This window comes from Polyodon spathula, chromosome 4 (assembly GCF_017654505.1).
Source record: "Polyodon spathula isolate WHYD16114869_AA chromosome 4, ASM1765450v1, whole genome shotgun sequence".
Lineage (NCBI taxonomy): Eukaryota > Metazoa > Chordata > Actinopteri > Acipenseriformes > Polyodontidae > Polyodon > Polyodon spathula.
The window spans coordinates 5957159-5984043 of NC_054537.1; the positions used below are offsets into that span (position 1 = coordinate 5957159).

The 26885-nt window shown below is 40.2% G+C and overlaps 1 protein-coding gene across 12 annotated transcripts in view; it reads left to right on the forward strand.

Moving 5' to 3' along the window:
- LOC121314090 (partitioning defective 3 homolog) overlaps positions 1-26885 on the forward strand; it is a 377684-nt gene that overhangs the window by 40679 nt on the left and 310120 nt on the right. For all 12 annotated transcript variants that reach the window (XM_041246939.1, XM_041246940.1, XM_041246942.1 and 9 more), the window contains exon 2: positions 20184-20285. In XM_041246939.1, coding sequence (XP_041102873.1) covers positions 20184-20285 — 102 coding nt within the window. The remainder of the gene's footprint in view (positions 1-20183; positions 20286-26885) is intronic.

Sequence of the window (26885 nt, forward strand, 5' to 3'; positions counted from 1 at the left end):
TTTTTGTGTGGTATATACTGTATTGATACCAAGATTTTACAGAAACCTCTGCTTTTAAAAATAAATACATGAAAATAAAGAACGATTTGGTTGGATTGGCATGACAAAGGTGTAAAAGTTTATGAAGTGATTTCATCCAGCTTTATGGAACTTCACACTGGAAGATGTGGCAAAGCAGGGCTGCCGACAGTGTGAAATGTTAGTGTTAGTTCAGCCAAGAAACTTCTTCTTGGTTGTACGCCATCTATTGCACTAGCAGTAGAGCATACAGTAATTATCCTGAGAATTGTAACTCTGTACTGCATGAGTGCTTCACTTCAGCAGAGGCGTTTTCTGTGGGGGAAACTAAAGTTGTTGTTGCATCATCTATAAATATTGCCAACATTTCATATTGCTCCCTGTTGTACTGTAGAAGTCTGTTTCAAATATAATCCAATATCACAAAAGTTGCCAGTAATTTTAGTACATTAAACCCTTCAGTAATTCTTTTTATGTTTAAGTCAGCAATTCAGTGGCAGGTTTTTGCGTTTTGTGTTGTTTGACGTAGTTATTCTTTAGCATTTTTTCTGAGTGTCTTTTAGCTTTTCTTTTGTGTCATAGTCCTTTACATTCTTCATTGTATTTGGTATTTTCATCATTTTATTACATTTTATCTCTCTACACTTTCCAACAGTCTGAAAAATATCAGACTCCTTGTATCAGTGTAGTTTGTTTTTGTCCTGTGTTTTGCCTTGCCTTTATTTATTTATTTATTTTATTATTTTTATTTTTGGCGAAACATGTTTGATGGTGCAACGGATTCACTGCTGAACAAACTTGCATTTGGGGCATCAGACTTTTGCATTTGTACACCATATCCCTACTGTGACTAAAAGTTACATTAACTTAAATATGGGAACACTTCATTCCCGTGCATTGTTAAGAGGAGTTTAATAGCAGGTCCGCTGGGTTGAGAGGATTCTTTCCCCTAGACCTGCAGTAATGAAAGGAAAGTGTATGTTTTTATTTATTTATTTTTAAAGTAGGGAGATGTATCTTAAATGGTACAAGTTAATTTTTTGTTCTGTGAAGTCAATCAGGAATCAAGCCAGGTCAAATCACCCCTGATTTAGTTCCCGTCAGCTGCTTTCAACTTTGCAAGGTTGATATGAAAAGACTTTGAATGTTAGTCAGCAAATCACTTCCTTCCACACCCATGCCACACTGCTAGAAGCTTTCACTGTATCAAAAGGGCTGTTTTCTTATTTATTTGTTCAAATTTGTATTTTTGGCATTGGCAGTATGTGTTGTCTTCCAGCACGGATTCTGAGACAGTCTTTTGAATTGTTCTAGAAAATAATGGGGCTCATTCACTTCTGAGCCACTGCATTACTTCTTACAGCTCCTGGTCATGGTAAAGGTCTCTCATCCAAATACTGGCCGTGCCCAAATCTGTTTTCTAAGGTCAATGGTTGAGCCAGTGACCTTAAAATAAATGCATTATGCTATGATGTGCGGAGCTGCTAACACACTTTTGTGTAGTCTCTCCAGTGCGTGTTTACGCTGTACAAAATATCTGGTACTATGTTAATATAAATGGTGGCAGTTTTCAGATCTGTCACAGTATAGATACATTGCATGGTCTCTGCTGTATGAGTAAGACATGAACTTTAGGTTATTTGAGAAGACTTGGGCCATGCATTCCTGTTAAACAATGATCCCAACTCATTTTATACTGAGCCCATGTTTTGAGGTACAGAAAGCCATAGAATTGCAGCTAGCTGGAAAGAGAACTGCACAGTAAGCAGAGAATGTCATTCTAACCACCTCTTGGCTGGGTACCGGGCCTGTGGTATTTTGTGTTGGATGCCGTGGTCCACTGAGTGGGAGGGGTCTTGAGTTCTGCATATGAATCTGGCACAGCCATGAATGTGGAAGCACCACTATTTCCTGCTAAGGAGGATCAAGGTAGAAAAAGCCAGGACTCGACAGGTAGGGTACTCTGGGAATTACACCTGCACAAGCAGGATCTTATTGCGTTGAGTCTTTAAATAGTTGGTTTGAAATGGAATGTCTCTTGCAGGACTCAAACCCCAATGACCCTGACACAGTTTTCACGGGTTATTGGTTAGATTAAACTGTGAACGTGGAATTTGACTTTGGTATTTTTAGATTTCTGTTTTATTTTTATTTATTTTTTTGTGTTACCCCTTGATGTAGACTTTTTATTGTAGTGTAGATGTTAAGTAAGAACATGATTTAATAAGCAGGAAAGCAGTTTCCAAAATGTTGCGTTTCTTTTAATTTTTTTATTAGGCTTCATGCTCTGTTTAGTCATGACAAGTCATCCTCCCCTGAATTTCCATAAGCCAGAAACATACAGAATGATTTAATGGTGACACTGGCTTTCTGACTGATGATGTAAACTAAGATTGAAACCCAAAGTTTAAATTGAACATGCTTCAAACCTCAAAGAAGCTGTTTTACATTAATTCATTGTCGACACAATAAATTTGCTGTCTGGAACTGCAGGGTTTTTTTGTGTTTACAAAAAGAAATACAAAGCTGGTTACAGCATGTGTGTCATGTCACTATAGAAATTTGAAAACGAGTGCATCTGCCTTTTCATCTCAATTCCACAGTGATTTTGCAAGTGTTATTAAAAGATTACAATTGCACTCAGTCCTGCATGATGTTGCTCTAGATAAGGGGTGGCCAATCCCCGTCCTGGAGGACTATTCCACTCCTGGTTTGACAGGTAAAATGAGATCATGAAGTACTTCAGGGTGTGGATGGAGGTTTAATTGATTCCGTCAAGCCATTCAGAACAGGGTTGGAACAAAGACCAGGAGTGGAAAGGTCAACTTTGGCCACCATTGCTTTAGATAGATAGTGGAACTGGAATTAATTTACTGTACGCAGTATATTCATGTGAGATATTGAGCCCAGTTCACAAAATCCTGAACTGTTTAGGAGCAGGTGAGAAGCTTATGTGCTGTTCCTAAAAGATTGTTTATAAACACACTTTATAAAGCTTTCCTCGAGGCTTTGTGAATAGAGACAATTGCTTAATCTGCAGTACTGTAACTTTTTTTAATGGCATTTTATGCCCCCACTTCACTCTTAACAAAAAACTGGCAGCATAGGCAACAATAGAAGCGCTGTATGCTTAGCCATTGACCCTACATCTGCCTTTCAGTCTGTGCCCATAGAGAGGAATGCCTGGGTTATGGGGGTCAGGACATTTGATATATTCTTGATGTGTCCACCCCCTGCCCAGCTGCTCCAGGGTTGAGACTCATAGAAGTAATTTCCAGTAATCCCTAACTTTACACTCATACAATACTCATGATATCTTAGTCATAGTCTTTGGGACTGTTGTCTTTTAAAGCACTAAAAGCTGTTCATTTGAATCAAGCCAATGCACTTCTGATGGGTGCAAAGCAAAGGTGCGCAACTCAACTTTTACCACGGGCCGCATACCCAAAAAATTAATTTAACCATTTCCTAAAATGGGCCGGTGAGAGTAATCCTATGTACAGTACTCCACAAATTAAGTTTAGCGTTTTATGGCCATTACAATAACCAGGATAACATATGAAACACTGAAAAAACGCATAATTCACCCTTCCAATTGTTTCTTTGCTAATTCTGCCTTGTTATTTGCTAAATTTAGCAAGAGGTGTATCTCCAGACACAATGTCTTTATGAAACAAACGGTGTGGAGTGTAGTGACTAAATCTTTACACAGTAAAGCCATCAACTTCGTTTAAGGAATGTATAACTAGAAGAATAGCTTTGAGCTTGTTTCTTCGCCAGATAATATAATGTAATAAAGAAACAGTCATGGTTTTAATATTGCTAATTAAAGCTTTAATAAAGGCAGGTAGCATGGAAAGAAATAAACTTAAATAATTAAACACGCAATTAATTTGGCTTGCTTACTGCCATTGCTGCCGTCTTATTTGCTTTCTTGTTCTCTACGTGTTCATGACTGGCAATATGATCTTGTAATGGTATTGCCTCATACATGATCAACGGATAACAGCAAAATATACAGTTAATCAGATTTTTTTTAGCTCTGTCTTTTACCGAGACATTGCATTTTTTTCATCGTCGGCGCAGAGACCTTGTTGAGTTTCAGCAGGCACGTGTGTGAAGTCACATGATGAATACTCAACTACATGGTATCTTCTTCAGTTACTATCATACATTAAATGTAATTTTGACTCGATTAATATTTTGATTTACACTTTTACCACTTTCAAATAAAGAAATAAAACAAAAAACAAAAAAAAGATTGTGCTTCACTGATTTACTATTCAGTTATATGAGTTTAAAACTGCAAAATTCATGAGCAGCCCTATAGAGGCAGAATCGCCAGACGCCTGGTTCACTTACCCTGCAGAGCATGTGAGCGGAGCAAGGAGTCTAGTGGGACCGTTTTGCTAGTGCACTTGAGCATGAGCGCAAAAAGCATCTGACACCGCTCCTACTTCAACGCCTGCTCCAAAAGTTTTGCAAAGGAAAAATATTTGCCACTGTACATATATGATGTAAGATATGATCTGTAAACGATGTATCTTTTGCGATGTCCAACAATATTTGTCAATCTATGAAATCGCCCTGTGTAATTGCAGGGCGGAAGTTGCAACTAGATCGTCATGGTGGCAAGTGGTAATTTAAGCGGCTTGGTTCCGCTTCAGATTTACCGCAGTCGCTCATGGTGGTGCCTTATTACCGTTGAGCCTATGGCCAAACACAGACGTTAATGAAAAATGGGACATAGACGGGACAACTATAGAAAAAGTGGGACAAAAGTATGATTTTACTAAACCTGTGCGGTCACCAGGGCGTGCTCCCTAAAAAGGGGACTGTCCGGGAAAATCGGGACAGTTGGTAGCTTTAGCAAATATGCTTAAGTTAATGCTTTGCAAGAATGCTCTCAAAATGATTTATCTTGATGTTGGAGTCTCGATTTTTAATGTTGATATTTATGACTTTTTTACATTTTTATGATATTTACTAACTTGCGAAAGTTAGTAACCCTGAGTGCAGAAAAAAATGTGTGCATTTTAGACTTGCAGGGAATGCTGGTTCACTACCAGTGGTGTATTTCTTGTGGCACTCTGCATGCTGAGTTTCAAAGTGTCGTTTTATGTTAAACGTCTTGCTAACTGACAGGAAAGATAGGCAAAGCAGACAATATGGCTTACCCTGCTTTCCAGTTACAAAATTATTATTCCAAATCTTTACAAACAACTCTGTGCTCTTCTTGGAAGCTCCAGCTTTTCTTTGTCACTAACTTCGCCTGTCTTGTTTTCAGTTTTAGCACCCCCCTTTTCTTTTGAAAATATGAAGCAATTCTAGTCGTCTTGTACGTTCGACTGTCGGCGTGAGAAGCACACTGCAGCGATGTCAATCACTAATAACTGCAACGGTTATAGTTTCTCATTCTAAAATACTAAACTGGGAGTGAAATGGAAGTAACCTGTGAGCTGCAGGTTGCGTGTCCCTGGTGTAAAGGGATCTTGTTGGTTTTACTGTGTTTAAAATAGAAACGAAGACCCTAATAACACGACTATCTTGGAAAAGCCTGAAAACACTGCGGGCATTTCAGTATGGTTAATGAAAGCAGCTTATTTTACACGGCTTTTGCCAATTTGCAGAAGTATTCAGTACTTTAGACTTCAGGTGCAGGTACGTGCACTGGTGTATTGGGCTGAGGGTTTTGTTTGATAAACTACAATAACAAATGGAAAATGTGACAGTAAAACATGGCTGAATACAAAAAACCAGTACTTTAAGAAGTTGTTAAAAGTTGTCTTGTTGTTTTTTTTTTTTGTTGTTTTTTAAAGCAGGGGTCAGCAACCTCAACGCAATCAACAAAATTGAACTATTCTTTAACTCAGTTGTCAGGTTGAAATACCTACACAACACCAATATACTTACAGAAACACATTGGGCAAATCATAGAGTACAGTTTATTTATTTAAAAAAATGGAAATCCTTTGAACAAAGACATTACCGCTATACCGCTGCTATAGCCTTTTCAGTCAACAATCTTAAACCACACAGAATTCACAACATAAAACAAAGCCACCAAACCTCAAATGGGCCACTGTTAGCCTGCGGGCTGCCACTTTCCAACCCCTGTCTTAAATTTGTAATCAGTTATTCTACGCTTTGAAGTACCTAGAATATCCTTTTGTTTATATATATATATATGATCAAGATATATACATTCCTCTAGCAATGTGTGGAAGGATGAGGTCATTGAAATGACGTGTTTTAAATTGGATTGGTTTCTACATAAAATAATCAGGTCATTTAGTTTCTATCTAAAACTAATGTGCTGTTTTCCTTGGCCTGGTGTAATGACCAGCTCTCTTCAAATCAAACCTCTGCTGAGAAGATGTAGGGCTAAAAATGTATTAAAATTATTGTTGATTCGACCAAAAGTTTTATAGTTATGTAAGTCTACAAAGTCTAGCTTGGCTCAGAGCCTGCATGTTTTCTGGTTGTTTGGTGGTGCAGTGATGCTGAATAAAAATGTTTTGCCTGGCCTATCCTCTCTGATTTTAAGGCTGTTCTTCCTTCAATGACTGTCATCACAGATGAGTCAGTAAGTCCCTGCCCTGTGTATTTTGGACCTTAAGTGAAAATATCCAAAACCTGTATCTGGGTAAACCTTTTTTTTTTTTTTTTACTTGTTGCATCTGTTTATTGGAAGACACTCAACGTTCCCTTCTTCGTTTGCTCTCACGGGACTGGGTAACTGCACTGGTTTTGAAGGCCAGCTGAAGAACAACATGCATTTTCCTGCCCTTGTGTGGGAAGTTCAGTGGCATCCAAACACAAGGCATTCCCCCACTTGGTTATTGTTTGTATTAGTATGCGTAGGATTGAAAGTCCTTCTTCGGATGGGCTCAAATTGGGCTTGTTGATCACGTTGCATTTCAGTTATTTTTTTTTTAACCTTGTGTTTACTCCTCAGTGTGACCGATGCAAAAGAGTTCAAGTGAGCTGTGAAAGGTGACACCAGGATTGTGTCAGATTCTAGAATTAACGGAACCTCTGTACCCACTAAGCTGCGTTCCTCCAAATCTACAGATCGTTGATCTGATTGGTCACCAGCCATCATCCCTATTAGTTAATGTGGACATTCAAAATAGAACCAACTGTATGACATCTTCACCAATTTGCATAACAAAAGGTAATGGCTTTATACTGGTATACTTCTAAAGCTGGGAGGTTGGTATGCTCTGAACAGTGGCCAGTCTGAAATATTACATATTTAGTACCATGTAGTTGTGACCTTTTTTATTTATTTTATATTTTTTTAAATGTAATTTATATTAATTATAGGCACCTGGCTTCTCTTTGTATAGGGGGAGGGGTTTGCTTGCTTCTCCAGCATGCCTGTTGTGTAACACCATAGGTGTCTTGGAGCTGCAAGGCCCACATTAAGATTCTCACCACAGTGTTTTAATGAGCAGCTGTTTCCTTTACCCCCAGCCTGTGCCAGTGGAAGGTTTACAGCCTTTATTACAGCAGCTGTTCTTTGCTGCAGATAAGCTGACCTGTGGAAAGCGAGTAGCCTTGGCAGTGGTCACCCAAGGGTGACTGCACAGGAAGTGAGTAAAGTCCCTGTGGTGTAAGAATATGAAATTCTCTATTCATGATTAAACTGCTCAAAGGGAAGCTGTTGTACTGTACTGTGTGTGTGTGTGTGTGTGTGCACGCATGCATGCATGTGCATGAACTTGGCCAAGCAAAACAGAAGGATGTACTCTACAGTGTAGGTCTGGGTTAATCATAGGGGAGTCATCTCTGAGTAATACACTTTGATTAGTCTTGCACTGAAAACCTGTTTTAATAAGTGCTGGCAAAGGTGCTCGAAGGACTGTTATGGGTGTGTGGTCTCAGAATACTCTGTGTTCATATGTAGGGAAAGAACCAAAAACTGTACCATGTAATACGTACACTTTGGAGGTGCTTGTTGGGGCTTGCCTGGAGAATCGCAAGTTCAAATCCAAGCTATGTCATTTCTGACCGTGACTGGAGGTTCCCAGGGGGCGGCACACAATTGGCCAAGCGCTGCCCAGGTAGGGAGGGCTTAGGCTGTCTGGGCAATTCATGGTTTACCACACACCAGCGACCCCTGTGGCTCATTCAGATCTGTGTTGTCCTCTGGCACTATAGGTCTGGTAGCTTCGCTGTCGATCCGCAGTGCGAAAAAAGATGGCTTGGCAGGAACGCTTTTCGGAGGACGCCAGTTTCTCGAGTCACCGGGGCTTGTAGCGGTGAACAGGAATTAATAATAAAACAATTGGCGATTCCAAATTGGGGAGTAAACTGGTGTAAAAATTGGCAATGACTACATTTAAATGTATATATAAAAAATAAATGCTGCTGCTTGTTGAATGCTGAACACCTACTTGGCTCCTGTTACAATTAGGCATAGGCAAAGATCGCATTATTTTTTTTTTTCGTAAACATACTGAATTATGATGTAATTAATAGGATGTTTATACAAGGTGTTTGTTCGAAAAGCTTACCCCAATTATTTGATCCCCCCCCCCCCCCCCCCCCCCCCCCCATACAAATTTTGTTATCCTTAGGAATGAAAAGTTGTAGGTTTTGGACACAGGTTCGAAATAAACAGCAACACAAGCTCGCAACGACACGTTGGTAGTTTGATTCCCGCCTCCTGTGCTTGGAATAATAATATTTTACACTTACACTGAACAAAAATATAAATGCATCATGCAACAATTTCAAAGATTTTACTGAGTTACAGTTCATATAAGGAAATCAGTCAGTTGAAATAAATTCATTAGTCCCTAATCTGTGGATTTCACATGACAGGGAATACAGATATGCATCTGTTGGTCACAGATACCTTTTTTAAAAAAAAAAAAAAGGTAGGGGTGTGGATCAGAAAACTAGTCAGTATCTGGCATGACCACCATTTGCCTCATGCAGAGTTGATCAGGCTGTTGATTTGTGACAAACGGAAGAGGAAGTGATTCAACTCTGTTGATTGTGGAGGTTCTGGGCTGGCGTGGTTACACGTGGTCTGTGGTTGTGAGGCCGGTTGGACGTACTGCCAAATTCTCTAAAACGATGTTGGAGCTGGCTTATGGTAAAGAAATGAACATTCAATTCTCTGGCAACAGCTCTGGTGGACATTCCTGCAGTCAGCATGCCAATTGCACTCAAAACTTGAGATATCTGTGGCATTGTTGGAAAACATGGATTGAGAATTGATTAGGGGTTTGCTACGCATGTGGACTAGCAGAGCTATACTGGTGTTCTTTTCTGAAAAGAGACTAATATTGCAGATAGCAGACTGTTTGGTTCAAGTTGCATGTACTGCTAACCACTGATAGAGACGATGCGTCTACAAACTGCCCAACAATGACTGCAAGCTAACGAGATAACAATGCTGTGGACTAGAAGGGAACAGGCGCTAGACTTCAGAGAAATCAAAAGAGATAATCCCACTGGCATCAAAGGGGGTCGCAAGGAGATAACAAAAGGCAGATGTATGGATTTTGTCTCCAGGAGTGTGAAGAGTGCACTGAGTTCAGAGGTTGTCACACTAGACCACACACACAGACACACACACATTAACACTCACACAATAAATTAAATTACCTTGACCATTGGTTAATGTCAGAGAAAGGGGAGGTGGACCATCTATACAGAAGGGTATTTAATGTCACGCAAGCATTGTAATTTTGAGTTCTGTATGTCCTGTACCTGGGACCAGACTCCCTGCATATTTCAATAAACCTGGCAACTGATTGAAGAAAAGGACTCTGTGCATTTTCTTGAATCTACTTACTCACCATCTATTTTTTAAGTACTTCAGGCATTGTGTTGTGTGACAAAACTACACATTTTAGAGTGGCCTTTTATTGTCCCCAGCACAAGGTGCACCTGTGTAATGATCATGCTGTTTAATCAGCTTCTTGATATGCCACACCTCTCAGGTGGATGGATTATCTTGGCAAAGGAGAAATGCTCACTAACAGGGATGTAATAAAATTTGTGCACAAAATTTGAGAGAAATAAGCTTTTTGTGCATATGGAAAATTTCTGAGGTCTTTTATTTTATGAAACATGGGACCAACACTTTGCAAGTTATGTTTATATTTTTGTTCCGTATAGATACAAGGCTTATCCAGATCTAAAAATAGAAAGGTTAAGACATTGGCAGATGGAAATTGAATATGCTGCTTTCCCAGTCATAGAAGAAGCTGTCACAAGAGGGGTGAATGTTTAAGTGCTGCTACTAACTGTACTGTGAGAGCACGTGCTTCTGTTCACAATCTCTGGTTTCTTCCATGTGTCCAGCAAGTTTGTACAAGCCAGCAACCAGGATGCCTACCAATTAAAACCTGTGTCTGCTGTGAGCTTCAGACAGCTTCGTCTTTGGAATCTAATACAGCACTTGGCAGCGTCACGAAAGGCTCCTAACTTTTCCTAATTACTCTAAATATGTATCAGTTTTTTCTGTGCTGTGTGTGTACCTTCTTGATCCCTAAGTTGGTTTTGTTTATGCTGCATGGCATAGAAGCGTATGTTTGGTGAAAAAATAGAAAGTCATTAACACACGGTTGTTTGTGAAGGCAGTGGGTAATCACTGTTGTGGTCTGCCCATCACAAGGCTCATATGTTTGCCAGTTCCATGGTGCTATTCAAATACATTTCAGCATTAGCATGACCAAAAACTGCAAAGTCCTGCCTGCCCCCTGATGTGAATGAACACTGGTTTTGAAGCTCAGTCAGCTTCCTCAAATTGAGTAAGCTTCACTACTGCAATGTTGATGCTGGCTGCTCCAAAGGAAGTACACCAGTTGTGCTTTGCATTCTGAAGAAAATAACAGTGCAAAATGATCATGTGAACAAGTGCTGTTTGTATGCTATTGAATTGCTAAATGTACTTGAAGTGTGTTTTTTTTTTTTTTTTTTTTTTTTTTAGGTTTTTGTTTTAGGTTTTGTTTGCATTGCAAAGTCAGTAGCAGATCTTTCCAAAAATGGTGCATTGCCTCAGCTGTGAATCAAGGGTTAATGTGTTCTGTGGTCCTAATGTAACCCAGGTGTGTATGTGCTGTAGCACACAGTTTGTTAAACAGGTTTGCTGTATAGTAGATGGTTGCTGCACTTGTCTGTATGTTTTGTTGTAGGGAAGCCTCCCGTGCTTCAATCCCTAACGGTGTTTGAGGTGCCCACCCTTACACATTATGCTGCAGTGTCTTATTGTTAGTGTTTTGAAATGCCTAATCTTCTCATCACCTACTGTCTTCCTGTCGTATCTGGCTATTGATCTAAAAAAAAATTCTGAATAAGCTGTTGACAGCGTGTTGCTGTAAAATAACCTTTTTGTATTGTTCAACTGCGAAGAAGTCCTTTTGTATTTGTCCCCAATGTTGTACTGGTGAGAACAAGATGGTTCATCTCCTTGATGGCTTTCCTAAATACAGGTTTAATACACAACATATTGACGTGTAAAAAGAAACCACAAACACAGCTGTGCTGTAGGTAAGTGGCAGTTTTATGAAAGTCAGATCAGTGAAATCTCTAACGTTTTCATAAGCCATTTTGTTTGGATTACAATACAATATCGTTCACATTTCAATAACACACACACACACACCAAACAACAGTAATGCAAATGTAATAAAACATAAATTGAGACAGTGGTTTTAATTGTAAAAAAACTAGATACAAAGCTAGTTTGTAAAACAACAAAATTGTAATAAAATTGGAATTCATAAAATAATGTAATAGTGCAACGTCATGTATGTACAGGGTTAACATTGCGAACCCTTTTGAAATTCCAGGCAGTCCATGTCTTCCTGTGGAATTTAGGTTTGAGTGACTTGTTACATGGGGGGCAAAGCTTGTGCTCTTGCACAGTAACATGTGATTGAGCACATGCAAGCAATCTGATTTAGCCTGAACAAGCTCATTATGGCTCCGAGCTGAGACACATTGAGGTTCATTACATTTCTGCGAGAAGTCTTTGTTCAAATCAAATGAGAAGGTGTAGCCCAGTTACTGATAAGTGGCACTAAATATTTCTGTCTTCTGTTTGCATGCAGATATTCCACAATAGGGATTTTTTTTTAATGAAAAGGATACACACAGTAGAACACTTGGGGGTATGCTCTTAAATTCTGTGTGTTGTTGTTTTGCTTATTTCATGAAAATTACAAAGCACTTTGTAAACCGCCATGTAGACTTTACCAGGTTTACAAGGTCATAGTTCCAGTTGCAAGGCCTCTTGGGTAATGTAAGATTGATGCCACCGCTAATATGAGGTGAAAGCTCAGTGTGCCCCTGAGGAAGGGCTGTGCATTTGGCAGGACACTGGGGAGATTGGAAGGTAACACTGTAGAGCGTTTCTTGCAGTACATGTAAAAATTCGTTTTTATGTTGGATATGTTGGCTAGCATGCAATGCTTCGTGTTGAGTTCACAGTACATATATGCTGTGAACACCTCTTTGTTTTAAATTATCGGTCGGCAATAATTAGCCGGTAGGTTGTGTTGAAACAAATTTGCAGCATTTTTGTTTCCTGTTGATCAAACAAGCAGCAATCAGGCTTCGGGAGAGGGAGGCTTGTTTAGCTCATGGGTGGTCCGTGTTTCAATGAAAAAGCCATTAACAGCAATTAACACCACAAGTTACTGTTTGCATTTGGAACCCACAGTGCTGTTTACTGCTGTATGTGTTGAAAGACTCATTTCTATAGCTAATCCCAAAAGGGACTTGATGGGGAAACTGAATGTTAAGATTTGGTCTTTAATGAGTGAAGATAAAAATGCACATAGACAATAAACATACAGAGGTAGTACAAAAAATAGAAAGTGAAATGTTTTGTGTAAATGAGCTGCCCCTGACTTATCGAATTGAGACATTTTAAAGCTGCGTTCTCCCCTGTTGCAAGTTAGTTTCAGTGTTGATGGGCAAGGGCAGACAGAATTTGAGAGTGCTGATAGTCGGTGTTATCTCTTAAGTGCTTCCATATTGAGTAGTTACTAGTTTCATGACAAGTCAATTTGCTGTTTGGTGGTGGTGGTAACCCCTTAGTAATGGCTACAGGTATGTATTGCTCTTCAGTAAGGTACAGTAATGCCTTTGCAGATTTGTCAGGTCGAATTGGCACTGTCCTGACATCCCATGGTGGCCCGACACCACACTGACAGTGTCTTGTGTGTTTCAGGTGTTCACAATTAAAAAGATTCACAATAATAGGGACTCGCAACAGCAAGATTTTGCTGCTAGAAGTTCTAGACCGCTGCTTTTGTGTATTTTTAAAACCGAGGCCTCTCGCTTGAAATAATTGTTCATCCTTACTATTGCCTGCCTTTTTTTAAAAATATTGTTTAGTCAGTGCACCAGTCATGTTGATCTGCTAGCATAACTGACAGTGTCCTCCGGCATTATAGAAGCTGTAATCAGCAGTACTGTGAACTGAGTATTAGTTGTGCTGAAATGGGTATTTTGGTTGTTGAACTGCTTACCTCAAACAAACCGCCTCTGACGTAAACTGTAGTTGAATTACTGGATTTAAAAAATAGATATATTCACCATTATGTTCTTGGCAATAAATCTTTACTTGATGTGTGACAGGGTACCCCAGTCACGTGCATGGGTCATCGCTGATATATAAGAGAGAGACACATGGAAGTTGGAGTTGAAAACACCGGCACATGCGCGCAGGATTTATTAACACAAAGTAAACAAATGGGTCATGTGACCCTACCAACGACGGTAACGCACAGAGGACTCATACAGGAGACCTGTACAAAAGACAAAAATAAAACTCTGTACAAAAACTACAAATAAAAGGTGCCACACAGGGCGAGCGCTAGCCTTACTGAACGAGGCATCCCGCTCCAGGAACCTGCTACACTACTTAACCCTCGCTATACATTACATGGGATCACCATCCCCTAAACTAACATACTGATAAGCTGGTATTCTTATGACGACTCCTGCTTCTTCATGTGGCCTTGGCTGGGCATCTGCAGTTCAAGGGTTGTGTAGCTGTAGTTCCTGCAGAGCAGATGCTCTCCTCCTGAGGGTACACAGCGCCCCTCTGTGTAGCATGGCAGTGCAGTCGCCCAGAACGATCCCCACTGGATGTTTTTATGCTGAGGGGCACTCAGTCGAGACATGCCCACCTGCTTGTCAAGGACTGACACAACCAATCGCTTCCTCTCAACCAAACCTAGCAGGCAGCAAGTCCTAAATGAGCTGCAGCCTGTAAACAATCATTCAATCAAACAAAGTTGCTCCAAAAGGCATAGCAAACAAAACCATTTCCACATATAAATTACACCAACACCAATCCCCCTGCTACAGCTGTTACAACCCTCCCCACCCCTCATATGTCATCAAGTAACGTTCTCAATTTCATTTAATAGTAAATGAGTCTTACAATGAATAAGCACTAGAAAGAAATAAAGTGCTTTAAAATCTTAAGCTGCTGTGAAAAGGTATATTTCAAAGTTGCATTAACAACCAAGTCCATCTTTTACCAATAACATTACAAATATGATATCTTAACCCCTAAGCATTTGAAATAAAACCAAAACCCAATGTAAACTTTACGAACAAAGTGTACAATAATCATTAAGCTTTTTGCATCCTCTCTAACAATGGTACAGGAAGTGATGGATTCTGTAAACCGTACTCCTGGACAGCAGTAGTGTAGTAGAGTTGGAACTTGTAGAATAGGCAAGCTAAGTCACATGACTCGCATCTCCCGCTCAGTTCCCTTGATTCCTCTTGATGCAATGAAAAGAGCATTAGGAACTTCTATTACAAAATACTTATTTAAGAAGGCTGAAAATGCTGACAAAGACAACAGCAACAGTACTTCCACTATGACTGTGGACACAAACACCAACAAAGCCACTGACACACATGTAAATAAAGTAAAGCAATCTGACCAAGATGGAGAGAGACTTTGTAGAAATGCCTGCAAAAATTAGATAAATGCATTGCCTATTTATTATATGTATTACTAGCAGTGTAGTTTACATAGAGGTTGTAAATTCATATAGTAGATCTTGTTTAGGAACATCTATTTTTAGTAACATTGGTCAGGGAAGCTGGTGTTTTGACAGGGCTGCTGTAGATGTACAATGTGGACTAGGAGATTGGCACACCGTTGGTTGACCAAATTGTCTTAACTTTTAAAGCATAGTTACAATGTGATTAACTTCTCCTAATCTGCCTGCTTGTTATGGAATTGCCCTGCAGATCTCTTTCATGTTACAGTATATGGTTACTTTGATATTATATGATTAAGTTGTTGAACTATGTTTGCTGGATCCTTGTTAGGGCATTTAAGGTATAGCCAATCCCGAAAGACTGATTGCATGTACACACCATCCTTGATGATATTTAAAGCTCTCTTTACTTGAAGGAGGCCTTGATGCAGTCTGAAATCGTCTCTTAGCGAGGTTGTGGCAGGCGTTTTAGAATCTTGCTGGCTGTTTTATTTTCTTGCTGCTCAGCCCCCAGTGAGATGCAGTATTTGGAGTTGTGCCTGCATTGGCCAGATCTTTTCAGTTGCATACAATTACTATAAGCCTAGAGATAATATACTGGAGCTGCATGCATGTTTGTGGTGGTGGAGTAAACCATATGTATGTTTTCTTTTTTAGGGGAACACTGTTTAACAGAAGCCTGGAAGACTCGCACGCACAGAAATCGTGATTGCAGCTTTGTTCTTTTAAGCGCACAAAAATGTTGAATCTCTAAAACATTTAAACAGAGAAAGTCCATGAGCCTGAGGACTAACAGTCTAGGCTTTTAATTGAATGTTTTTAGCTTGATGATAATCATAAGCTTCCCTGGCAACATTTTTCTTTTGGGAGATGAAACAAAAAATATAAAAATCTTTGTCTGGGTATTGCTTTTGCGTCCGTTTGAAACACATTACTATTTTGCAGTCTGGACATGTTCGGAGGCTGAACAATCTTCCTTTACTATAAAAGTAAAGGTGAAGAGGGCTCACAAGTGGCGCATCTGGTAAAGGCACTCTGAGTGGAGAGCAGGATGTGCCCTATAGCCTGGAGGTCACCGGTTCAAAAGGCTATTTTATTGCCAACTGTAGACGGGAGCTCCTAGGGGGCGACACACAAATAGCATGCCTTGGTAGCTGTGAGCTGAGCCTAAAAATAATTGCGTATGCCTAATTGGGAGAAAATAGTAAAATAATTGGCGATTTTAGGAAAAAAAGGGTAAAGGCAGCAGCTGTGTGTACAGTTTGTTTTTGCCCAGTTTTTTAACCCTCAGAGCAGCGAACATGTCTGAAGCAGCCTTATAGAACTTGACAATGTTCAAATTTAAGTTGTTTCAGATTTGCTGTACGAAACTACAGCAGAAAACAAAAAGCTGTTAGTCATTTGTATGGCTGTTTACAGGTTAAGGGTAACTTGATGTAAAAAAACGAAAGAAAACAAACAGTTTTGTGCTTTGAAAAGGCAACACATTCTGTGTCTAATTTAACAAATCTGTGCACAACCGAGAGGTGGAGTTTGGTGAAGCCGAGTGATTGCTTTCGTTAAGCATTTAATAATGAACAAACAGAAAATAAAAGGTTGTAAGACAAACAAAACACAGGACACGGCACTTTCACCAAAATAGAGACAAACAAAACGGACTACACAGACGGTTAGCTTGTATTTTAACTATTCTTACTATTGTTACCTCTGTCTCCAATCCCGTTCTCCACTCGCTGAACACACAACCCCGAGTAAGTGAAAACTTTCTGCTTTTATGCAGCTGTACCGAGACTCAATTGCTAATCAGTCATTCAATTGGAGTCTCAGTACAACTGCACGTGAATTAATAAAGTGCAGTTCCCTGTGCCCGCATATTATTACATTTTACCTACACGTGAAGTGCTGTGCAATCCTTGTGCCTAAATCTAAATATACATTTTAAAGAACTTGTGTTCTACAGACCCATTTTATATCCTGTGTATCAATGACTATACACCAACATTAACACACAACACGCAACATATAACACATAACACTGAAGTGCACACAGGGGCAGGCAACATTGCCACAGAGACAAAAGCGCAAAAAGTAAAAATTGTCCACCAGCCCAAGTGAGGAGGATTCCCTCAAACCCTGTAATCATCTTTCCTCCAAGTTCAACATGACATCCATTACGGAGAGCTATATTATGTAAAACACAAGCTGGGATGATATTTCCTACCTTCTCAGGAGTGTACTGTAGTGTTCCCTTAGTGACATCCAAATATTGGAACCACATTTTGAGGATTCCAAATGTTTGCTCAATAACAGTATGAGCACATTTAAATGTACGGTTGTACCTCTGTTCGGCAGGGGTTGTGGGGTTGAGCAGTGGTGTCAGTAGCCACTTCTTTAGTGGATACTCATTGTCCCTTATCAGCCATCCTCTCAGACTGTCATCCCGCTGAAACGCATCTGCCACCTGGGAAATCGTGAGGATAAACGACTCGTGAGCGGAGCCAGGATAGTTTTTCATATTTGTGATGTAGTTATTGTCAGTGTCACACACTACTTGCGCATTGACATAATAAGTCCCCTTACAATTTATGTAGAGGTGTGTTGGTGCACGTAGCTGCACGTGTGTGCAATCAATGACTCCCAGGACACCAGGAAACCCATACCTCCCAAGAAAACCCTGCTTTGTGTATTGTTGTTGCTCGTGAGAGACAGGGAAATGGATTCATGATCCTGTAACTTTACCAAAGCTGCGGTTACATCTTGCACTGCACATGTTACAACCGACTAGCTTATGTCTACAGTATAACCCACAGTACGTTGGAACGAGCCAGTGGCATAAAATGTTAGTGCAGTGGATACCCTTACTGCTGCAGGCAAATAATATGCTCTCTGCATGCCTCCTTCCAGGTCAGCCTGAAGCAGTTGGCAGATGTTAGTAATTGTTGAAGTGAAAATTGCTTCATACATCATGTGTCAGACAGGTTCAGAAAAGCCAGATAACTTCTAAATATTTGGGGCCATCTCCTCCTCCTCTGTCTGGCCACGTAGAAATCCAGTGCACACTCCAAAAAAAAAAAAAAAAAAAAAAGTATATACAGTGCCTTGCAAAAGTATTCAGACCCCTGACCAATTCTCACATATTACTCAATTACGAATGGTACATTGAAATTTCGTTCTGTTTTGATATTTTATTTTAAAACACTAAAACTCAAAATCAATTGTTGTAAGGTGACATTGGTTTTATGTTGGGAAATATCTTTAAGAAAAATAAAAAACTGAAATATCTTGCTTGCATAAGTATTCAACCCCTGTGCTGTGGAAGCTCCCAGTTTGCACCGATGAAAGAAATTGCCCTAACGAGGACACAATTACCTTACCAAGGGTACAAAATAATATCCAAGTGTTGGATATCCCAGTGAGCACAGTTGGATCAATAATTAGGAAGTGGAAGCTGCATCACACCACCCAGGGATTGCCAAGAAAAGGCCGTCCCTCAAAACAAGAAGGAGGCTTGTGAGAGAAGCCACAGAGAGGCCAACAATCACTTTGAAGGAGCTACAGAGTTCAGTGGCTGGGAGTGGAGTAATGGTACACCAGTCAACCATATCAAGAGCTCTGCATAACACTGGCCTGTATGGGAGGGTGGCAAGAAAGAAGCCGTTACTCAAAAAGTACCATCTGAAAGCACTTCTGGAGATTGCCAGAAAGCATGAGAGTGACCCAGCTGCGATGTGGGAAAAGGTTTTGTGGTCAGATGAGACCAAGATAGAGCTTTTTGGCCTAAACTCAAAGCGATATGTGTTGCACAAACCTAACACTGCCCATGCCTCAAGACACACCATCCCTACAGTGAAGTATGGTGGTGGCAGCATCATGCTGTGGGGATGCTTCTCAACAGGGACTGGGCATCTTGTTACAATTGAAGGAAGAATGGATGGAGCAAAACACAGGAAAATACTACAAGAGAATCTGCTTCAGTCTGCTAAAAAACTGAAGCTTGGGAGGAAATTCACCTTTCAGCAGGACAATGATCCCAAGCACAAGGCCAAAGCAACATTGGAGTGGCTCAAGAACAAAAAAGGTGAATGTCCTACAGTGGCCCAGTCAAAGTCCTGATCTCAATCCCATTGAGAATCTGTGGCACTATTTGAAAATGTGCGGTCCACAGGCGTCGTCCAACCAACCTGAACAACCTGGAGCAAATCTGCCAAGAAGAATGGGCCAAAGTCACTCCGACACTGTGTGCAAAGCTGACACATACTTACCCCAAAAGACTTAAAGCTGTTATTGCAGCGAAAGATGGCTCTACCAAATATTAATGTGTGGGGGTTGAATACTTAGGCAGCAAGATATTTCAGTTTTTTCAAGGCACTGTGTGTGTGTGTGTGTGTGTGTGTGTGTGTGTGTGTGTATATATATATATATATATATATATATATATATATATATATATATATATATATATATATATATATATATACACACAGTGCCTTGAAAAAGTATTCAGACCCCTGACCAGTTCTCTCATATTACTGAATTACAAATGGTACATTGAAATTTCATTCTGTTCGATATTTTATATATATAAAAATGGAATGCAGCTGTTGTAGAATTTCCATGTGAAAATATGTGCCATGTTTTTATCTGCACCATGAAACAAACCAGTCTGTAAAACTTGAGTGCCACTTGGTTGGCAAATTTCATATTCAGTCTACAATACACACTTTTTACACAGATTGACTCTATGTAACATGTTGTGTGGTATGGCCATGACTAAGTATGTTCTCCCAGTGCAATATTTTCCTGTTACTGTGTTGGGACCAAAGCTAGCGTACTTCAGAATAGGAAAATAAGGGTTATTGTTTAATTCCTTGTTTGCATGTGCTGCGGATAAATTGATTTAGAAGAAAATGCCAGGATTAAAACGATTATTACAGGAAAAAGAGTGACTATATTTCATTGGGTTCAACGCTGAACACTAACTTGACTCGAAATTAGAGGTCAAGATGTTTGAGTGCAACAGGTCATGTCACCCTGCTGTCAAATGAGGTCAAGTAAAACGAGCACACTGGGCTTTCTGTACTGACCTGACTTGGCTTGGAAGAGGCTTTAGGTTTACGTACTATACATTATTTCTTTCTTTTAGTGATTTATTTTTTGCTTTTGCAGGATCACGGCTACTGGTTACAAGTCCATCGTTTGGAGCACAGTGACGGGGGCATCTTGGATCTTGATGATGTTCTGTGTGACGTGGCTGATGACAAAGACCGGGTGAGTCTTACAAATTCAAACTGTTGGGTTTTCAGTAATTCTGACCTGATGAGAGTTCAACCTCCCTAGGAAGTGAATTACAAGTGTACAAGGAGGCCTAGCTTGGACTGCTTTTACAAGTGTTTTTGCTCTTGAGTGAAAAGTAGAATGTTTTGGGAGTACAGAGTATGTTGTTGTTGAAACTTGGTTACCTGTGTCCATGGTGGAGAATGTATGCTTCTGACATGCGTGTTACAGTTCTGTAGCAAGATATATTAAATAAAGGATTCTTGATGTTTTTGATAAATGCTATCCTTTGAGTTGAGGAGGCGTGAGATAGAGATAATGAAACATATCTGAACCAGGAATATTGAGGAGACTGAATGACACTGGTTTAACAAGGAGCCCTGTGATCATTCAAAGATTAATCCTAGCATTTGCACAGCCTCTGCAGCCTGTGATATCCAGGGTTGAGGTGGAAAAGCAACTACTTTGTAAATCATCTGCTTCATTACCTAGCTAATCTGCACAATCAATCAGTGAAAGACAAGGGGGACGTTTCGGTTTGTATATGTTATCATGGTTAAAAGTGGAGGTGTTGGGGCTTTTGTACCAGACAGAAAGGCCAGCTGAGAGGTTGTTGCTTGCTTGGGTTTTTGCTGCTGTTTGTGCGAGATGTTGCTTGAAGGTCAGTGAGAGGTCAAGTACAACTCCTAGATATTTCGGGCTTTTCTCAAATGGAATAGTTTTGTCTTCGCACTTGACGTTGATTTGTTGTGTTAGCGAGGCGATTGGCGAGGTGGAAAATGCTGCTCACTGTCTTGGTGATGCTAAGTTTTAACCTCCAGTCTTTGAAGTAGCAGTTCAGCTTGTTCAGGTCAATCGATAGTGTAGTTTATATTGCTTTGATGTCTGTGGAGCAGTATAAAATAGCGATGTCGTTTGTGTATGTGTACTTTTTGGTAGCTGTACATGGCAGGTCAGCTGTGTAGATGTTAAACAGCATTGGCGCCAGCACCGAGCCTTGCGGGACGCCATTCTTGAGGTGAAATTTCCTGGAGGTGTCGTTGCCCAGTGTTAAGGTAAATTATCCGTTAGAGATTAGTTCTTGGATAAAGAGGACCAATTTCTTATTTGGGATGATACGAAGCAGTTTGAGTATGAGTCCTATATGCCAGACCGTGTCATAAGCTGCTGTTAAGTCCACAAGAACAGCACCCGCTTTCTTTTTTTCTTGGAAGCATTGTTCGATATCATCGACCATACAGCAGACCTGGACGGTTGTTGATCTATTTGGCCTGAAACCTGCTTGTTCGTTTGGGAGCTGTGAGTCTACGATGGAGCTTATTCTGTTGTATATTAGCCTTTCCATAAGCTTGAAGGTGATGCAAAGGAGGCTGATTGGCCGGTAGCTTTTTGGGTCCTCAAGTGGTTTGTTTGGTTTAAGGATAGCTATGACTTTTGCTGTTCTCCAGATCTTAGGCATTTTGTTTAGTAATAGGCAGTTGTTGAAAAATGCTAGCAGCCATTCTAAGGCAGGTGCAGAGAGGTGGGTAAGCTGTTCAGGATGCAGGTGGTCAGGTCCTGGAGCTTTCCCTGCCTTGAGGGTGGAAATCGCTGCAATCAGTTCAGGATAGGTAAAGCTGCTGTGGCTGTTATCATCTGCTGAGCTGGCTCGCCAGTTGTCGTGAATCTCATGTTTAACTTTCCTGGCAAACTGCTTGTCTATGTGGGTTGGTTTGCCATTGTCGACAAGCACCTTTGCGATGTCTTTGGCTTTGACCTGGTTTTGGATTTGTGGTTTATGGCTTTGGCCAGTCAGTCGGTTGATGGTTTGCCAGGCTCTAGTACTGGAGTGCTTCATGTCGATTTCAGAGACCGTGTTGTTCCACTCTTCTTGTTTGCCAATGGATTGCGCTCTTTCTACTGTCGTTGTTGGGTCGAGTTCAGAGGCTAAGTTCGTACATTCTTTGTCCCAGCCGGGAATGTAGGTCTTACGGAAACCTCTTGCGATATGATTGTTAGATGTGGAGATAATCATATTGCAGAACCTTGAGTACGAGTCGTTAACAACAGTTGAGTTTGGATCTGGAAGTTTAAGCGGAAAGGAGCTGGTTTCTTTGAATTCGGTCCAATTTGCTTTTTGGAAGTTCCAGTGAGCAGATGGATGGCTTGGAGTTGGTGCCACAAGTGCTGGGTGGAACATGACTACTGGTCTGTGCTGCGTTTTCGGAAATCTGCTCAGCACTGAGCGTTGTTTTGAAGGCATGTGGTTGTTAGTTGGGCTGAAAATTGTTCCACTTTGCCACCTGGCAGAGAAGAATGGATTGGCTTGTTTCTTATCGAACAGCAGAGTTAAACCTTGAATGGATGCCCAGTCGGCTAGGGCCTTGCCTTCCGGTGTGCTCTTTTGATAGCCCCAGTTGGTGTGTTGACAATTGAAATCACCAGCATCCATGACAGGATGCGGGTAGCTTGGAAGACTGGAGAACTGGGTACTAGGTTGTTTGTAGATGTTGATAATAGTAAAGCCTTCTATTTCAATAGCAGTCCACTGTGTAGTATCTTCGTCCGGTGATTGGGCTACATGCTTTGCTTTTTTGTCAAGTTTTACTAGGGTAGCCACTCCATGGTGCGCATGGTGGATTGCACCCGTGAGGTGGTAGCCATGTATCTTGATATTGCTGTCATCTTTGGTGTGAGTCTCTTGAAGAAGGATCACTTGAGCTTTGTGCTCTTGAGCCAGGTGGTTGATGACCACCCATTTGGCTCTAGTTAGGCCTTCCACATTGATTTGCAGGATACACGGACCTGTAGGTTCTTGAAAGACCCTTAGGTTATTTTCTTCTTGCGGAGTACAATTCATTACTGGTAAACATTGCATGGTAAGTCGGAGACGTTGCCCAGGGGTCACTACGAGGAAGCAGCTCTTCTTGACCCCTGCTATGACTGTGAAGGAACCAGTTTAATAAGCTCCCCTCGTACACTTCTGGGCTTCAGTTTGGGTTCAAGAAATTCATTGGCACCACTTTTGACTGTTTTCTTTAATCCATGGGGTGCACCATTTTGCACATCTTTCTAATTGATTTATTGAAGGTTTCGCTGCATTTTGACTGCTCATTTTTCATTGACAGAGAGGAAATGTCTCCAAGCTGTGATTTTACATGAGCGCAAACTAAGCATTTGCAGTGTTTTATTGACTGTTAATTAGAGTTTAGCTAATTTAATCTAAGTGTTATTAGCTCAGATCTGCATGTATCGTTCTGCATTAATGTGTGCCCATGTAGCCAGTTGAGTTAATATATCTGCTGCTGGTAAGTAATCCTCTTTACATTTTGTAGTGTTAAATCACTACAAACAAACCATTGAAGCCCTGCAATATTGAAACTAAGGGTTCCTGAAGGAAGCAGCCACATTGGGCCACTGTTTTTCATTATTAGTACTCAGAGAGGCAGAACAGTGCTTGATTTGAGAGGAACGTTTGTTCTGACTCAGTGGGGCAAGACCTAGCATTGTGAACTAAAGGTGTGAAATAGATACTGCAAGTACATTTTGTTACAAAAGCTTTTAAAAGGCCTATTGAATTACAGAACTGTGACCGACTGTCAAAGTATAGTAAACTAAGGGTTTAAAAAGTGTTTATTTGATTATCAGTTCAAATTGTCATTTCTTATAAGGGATCCTCTTGTGGCTTTTTCTAACTAGATTTGTTTTTGTTTTGTTGTATAGTTTATGTTGAAGTTAAGCAATGCTCTCTCTGTCTTTCGCTGTCATTTTAACTGGAAATACTGAACTCAGCCATTCAGCTGTCCAGCAGTTTTAGTAATGCAAGATTGTACAGCTGCTTGTTGTTGATAGCCGTCTCCAGCACATGGGAGGCTGTGTGCTAGAGACGGCTGCAGTGGACACAGTCTTCATTTCACTGGAGACGGCTGCAGTGAACGCAGTCTTCATTTCACTGGAGACGGCTGCAGTGGACACAGTCTTCATTTCACTGGAGACGGCTGCAGTGGACGCAGTCTTCATTTCACTGGAGACTGCTGCAGTGGAGGCAATATTAATTTTACTGGAGACGGCTGCAGTGGATGCAGTCTTCATTTCTGGGTCTGGAATGAGAAACACGTGCTGAGGTTTTGCTGCCCGAGAAGCAGTTCTTGCCTCATCGTGGGAGGGGCCCTGGTTGTATCAAACTTTATTTTTAGTGTCTCATGCTTGGCAAGCCTGGGGACAACAGCTGCAACAATATTGTTAGTGTAACTCCTGAAAACACCTCGAGCACCACAGGAGAGGAGTGCACACTTTATGAAATCCACATTCCTGGGGTTTACTGAGTCTAACCTCTTTCCTCTGCTGTGATGTAATGTTAAACAGTTCTTGTGGAAATCAAAAGGGAAGAAAGAAAAAATGTACCACGTTGGCGCATTTGCAAGTTGTTTTTGTAGGACGATCAGGAGGACTGAAGTTGAATAAATATTTGTCAGGGTGGGTCGTAATGAGATTCTAACACAAAACACTGCAGCAACGGTGCCCGATCCTTTATAAAAGTGTGTGTGGGGTGAGGGAGTAAAAGTATACAGCTTTTACTGTTGCGTTACAATAGAGACACATCTAAAGATATACAAGGTCTATCTCTTCAAACGGCTTTATAAATGTACTTGACAGTGCTGTGTGTGTTCTCAACAAGATGAAGTGGTAAACTTCGTTATACTCTGCAATGTGCAAAACTGTACTTAACTGGGTGAAGTCGAAGATTCGAAACTTTAGTTAACACACAATCCTGAGATGCTCTAAAATAGCCCACAATTGTAGGTAATTTAAGATTTAAGCTGACCGTGTAATTTCTAAGGAACACTTGAACTAAAGTGCACTAAAGGAAGAACTGTTTTTTTCTTTAGCTACTTTCACCTCTGTTTTCTTTTTTGTTGAAATGTTACCACCTCCCCCTTCTCTGAGTGCAGAGAAAGATATTATTGTTACAGCTTAGGCCTTAACAGATTTGGATGCCCTCAAACTGTCTGCATTTCAAAGCAAGGCCTGTTAGAAGTAATTTCAAATGTAATTCCTTTCTTTTAATGTCTTGGTTTCTTTCTTTTACTTGCCTCGAATTCCAAGGTTATGATTTTCTCCCCAACCTAGTTACTGTTTGATTAGAACTAACTCGTGACCAGGGACCAAAGAAAACCGGCAGGTGCAGATAAATGTCCCTTTTCGTTGTTTCACTTTAATGTTCAGAGAAGTAAGACTCCTGTTGCACAGCAGCCGTGTGTTGGTTGTATTGCATTGATTTGACACAGCTGTACTTGTACATATGCGCTGTAGCTGTCTTACCTCACTGTAAAACCTGGAATGGCTCAAACCGCTGGGCGATTGGTGTTATTGCATAATATTGCAGTTTCAGGGATGTTGTGAAGTGTTTTTTTTCTTAATGTAAATGAAGAATAAGCAGTAGCATGAAACAAATCCTTATCTTTTGGTAGAGCTTCTGTAAAGCTCTAGACTGTATAAGGATGTGATGTGCATGGAGAAATAGACAGTCAAGAAACATCATTGAATAAAGAAAGAATAAGCATGTATTTATTTCATTCTGTACTAGGTAATGCTAATATGTCATTGCGATTATATCCCAGAATAAAACCTGGGTACCAAAAACCTGGGTACCCACTGGGTTTTAAATGACCTGACCCGGGTTTCTCTTTACTACCCGAGTATCGATTTTATTAATTTGAGAATTTATAGACAATGTGGAAAATATGACAATGCCGTTGTAAGCGTGGGTCTCTGGCCAGCATTATAAAGACAACGTTAAGACAAGCTTTGCATTAAGCCTTTTCTTAACTGATAGGATATCAATGTTTTACAGAAAATAATAACACAGCGAGCAGCAAGTACACCTCAATGATAAGAACTGAGGTGACTGTTATCAGAAACTAAAGCAGAAAGAAAACAGCATAACATCCTGTTGGGTTTGTTAGTTATAACTTTCTAATACATTAATAATAACTGTGTGGCTTCCAATATGGTTATTTCGCACATATATAGTTTCTTACCGTGAAGATCAAATAAGTAGCCTTATTTAAAAAGACAAAGAAAAAGCATGCACACTCCAAAATGCGTAAGCTGCAAAGTACAAAATGAAATCAGTATGGGTGAATCATTACTAACACACTTACTTGTTTTGGGTTAAATAAAAAATATTTGTGGAGCACACTGTCAGTGTGCTAGTGCTTCCTTCTCTGAAATGAAATATTTCCTTGGCAGAGTTTGCAAATTCTGCTTTCTCCTGCTTTGGTAAAGAAATTCCACACAATGCTGCTTTGCTTGGATGTCTTGTTTTTAAACAACAGCAGCAGAAGAATGTGGCCTATAGATATCACAAAGAATCCTGCAGCATGAAGCTCATTTAACATTAATAACTATTTTAAAATATTATTATTATTATTATTATTATTATTATTATTATTATTATTATTATTATTATTTCAATGTTTCCAGTACTGAAAAAGGCTACACAAGTCGACAGATCTGAAGGGACTAAATGCATGCGTGTGTGTGTGTGTGTGTGTGTGTGTGTGTGTGTGTGTGTGTATATATATATATATATATATATATATATCTATATAT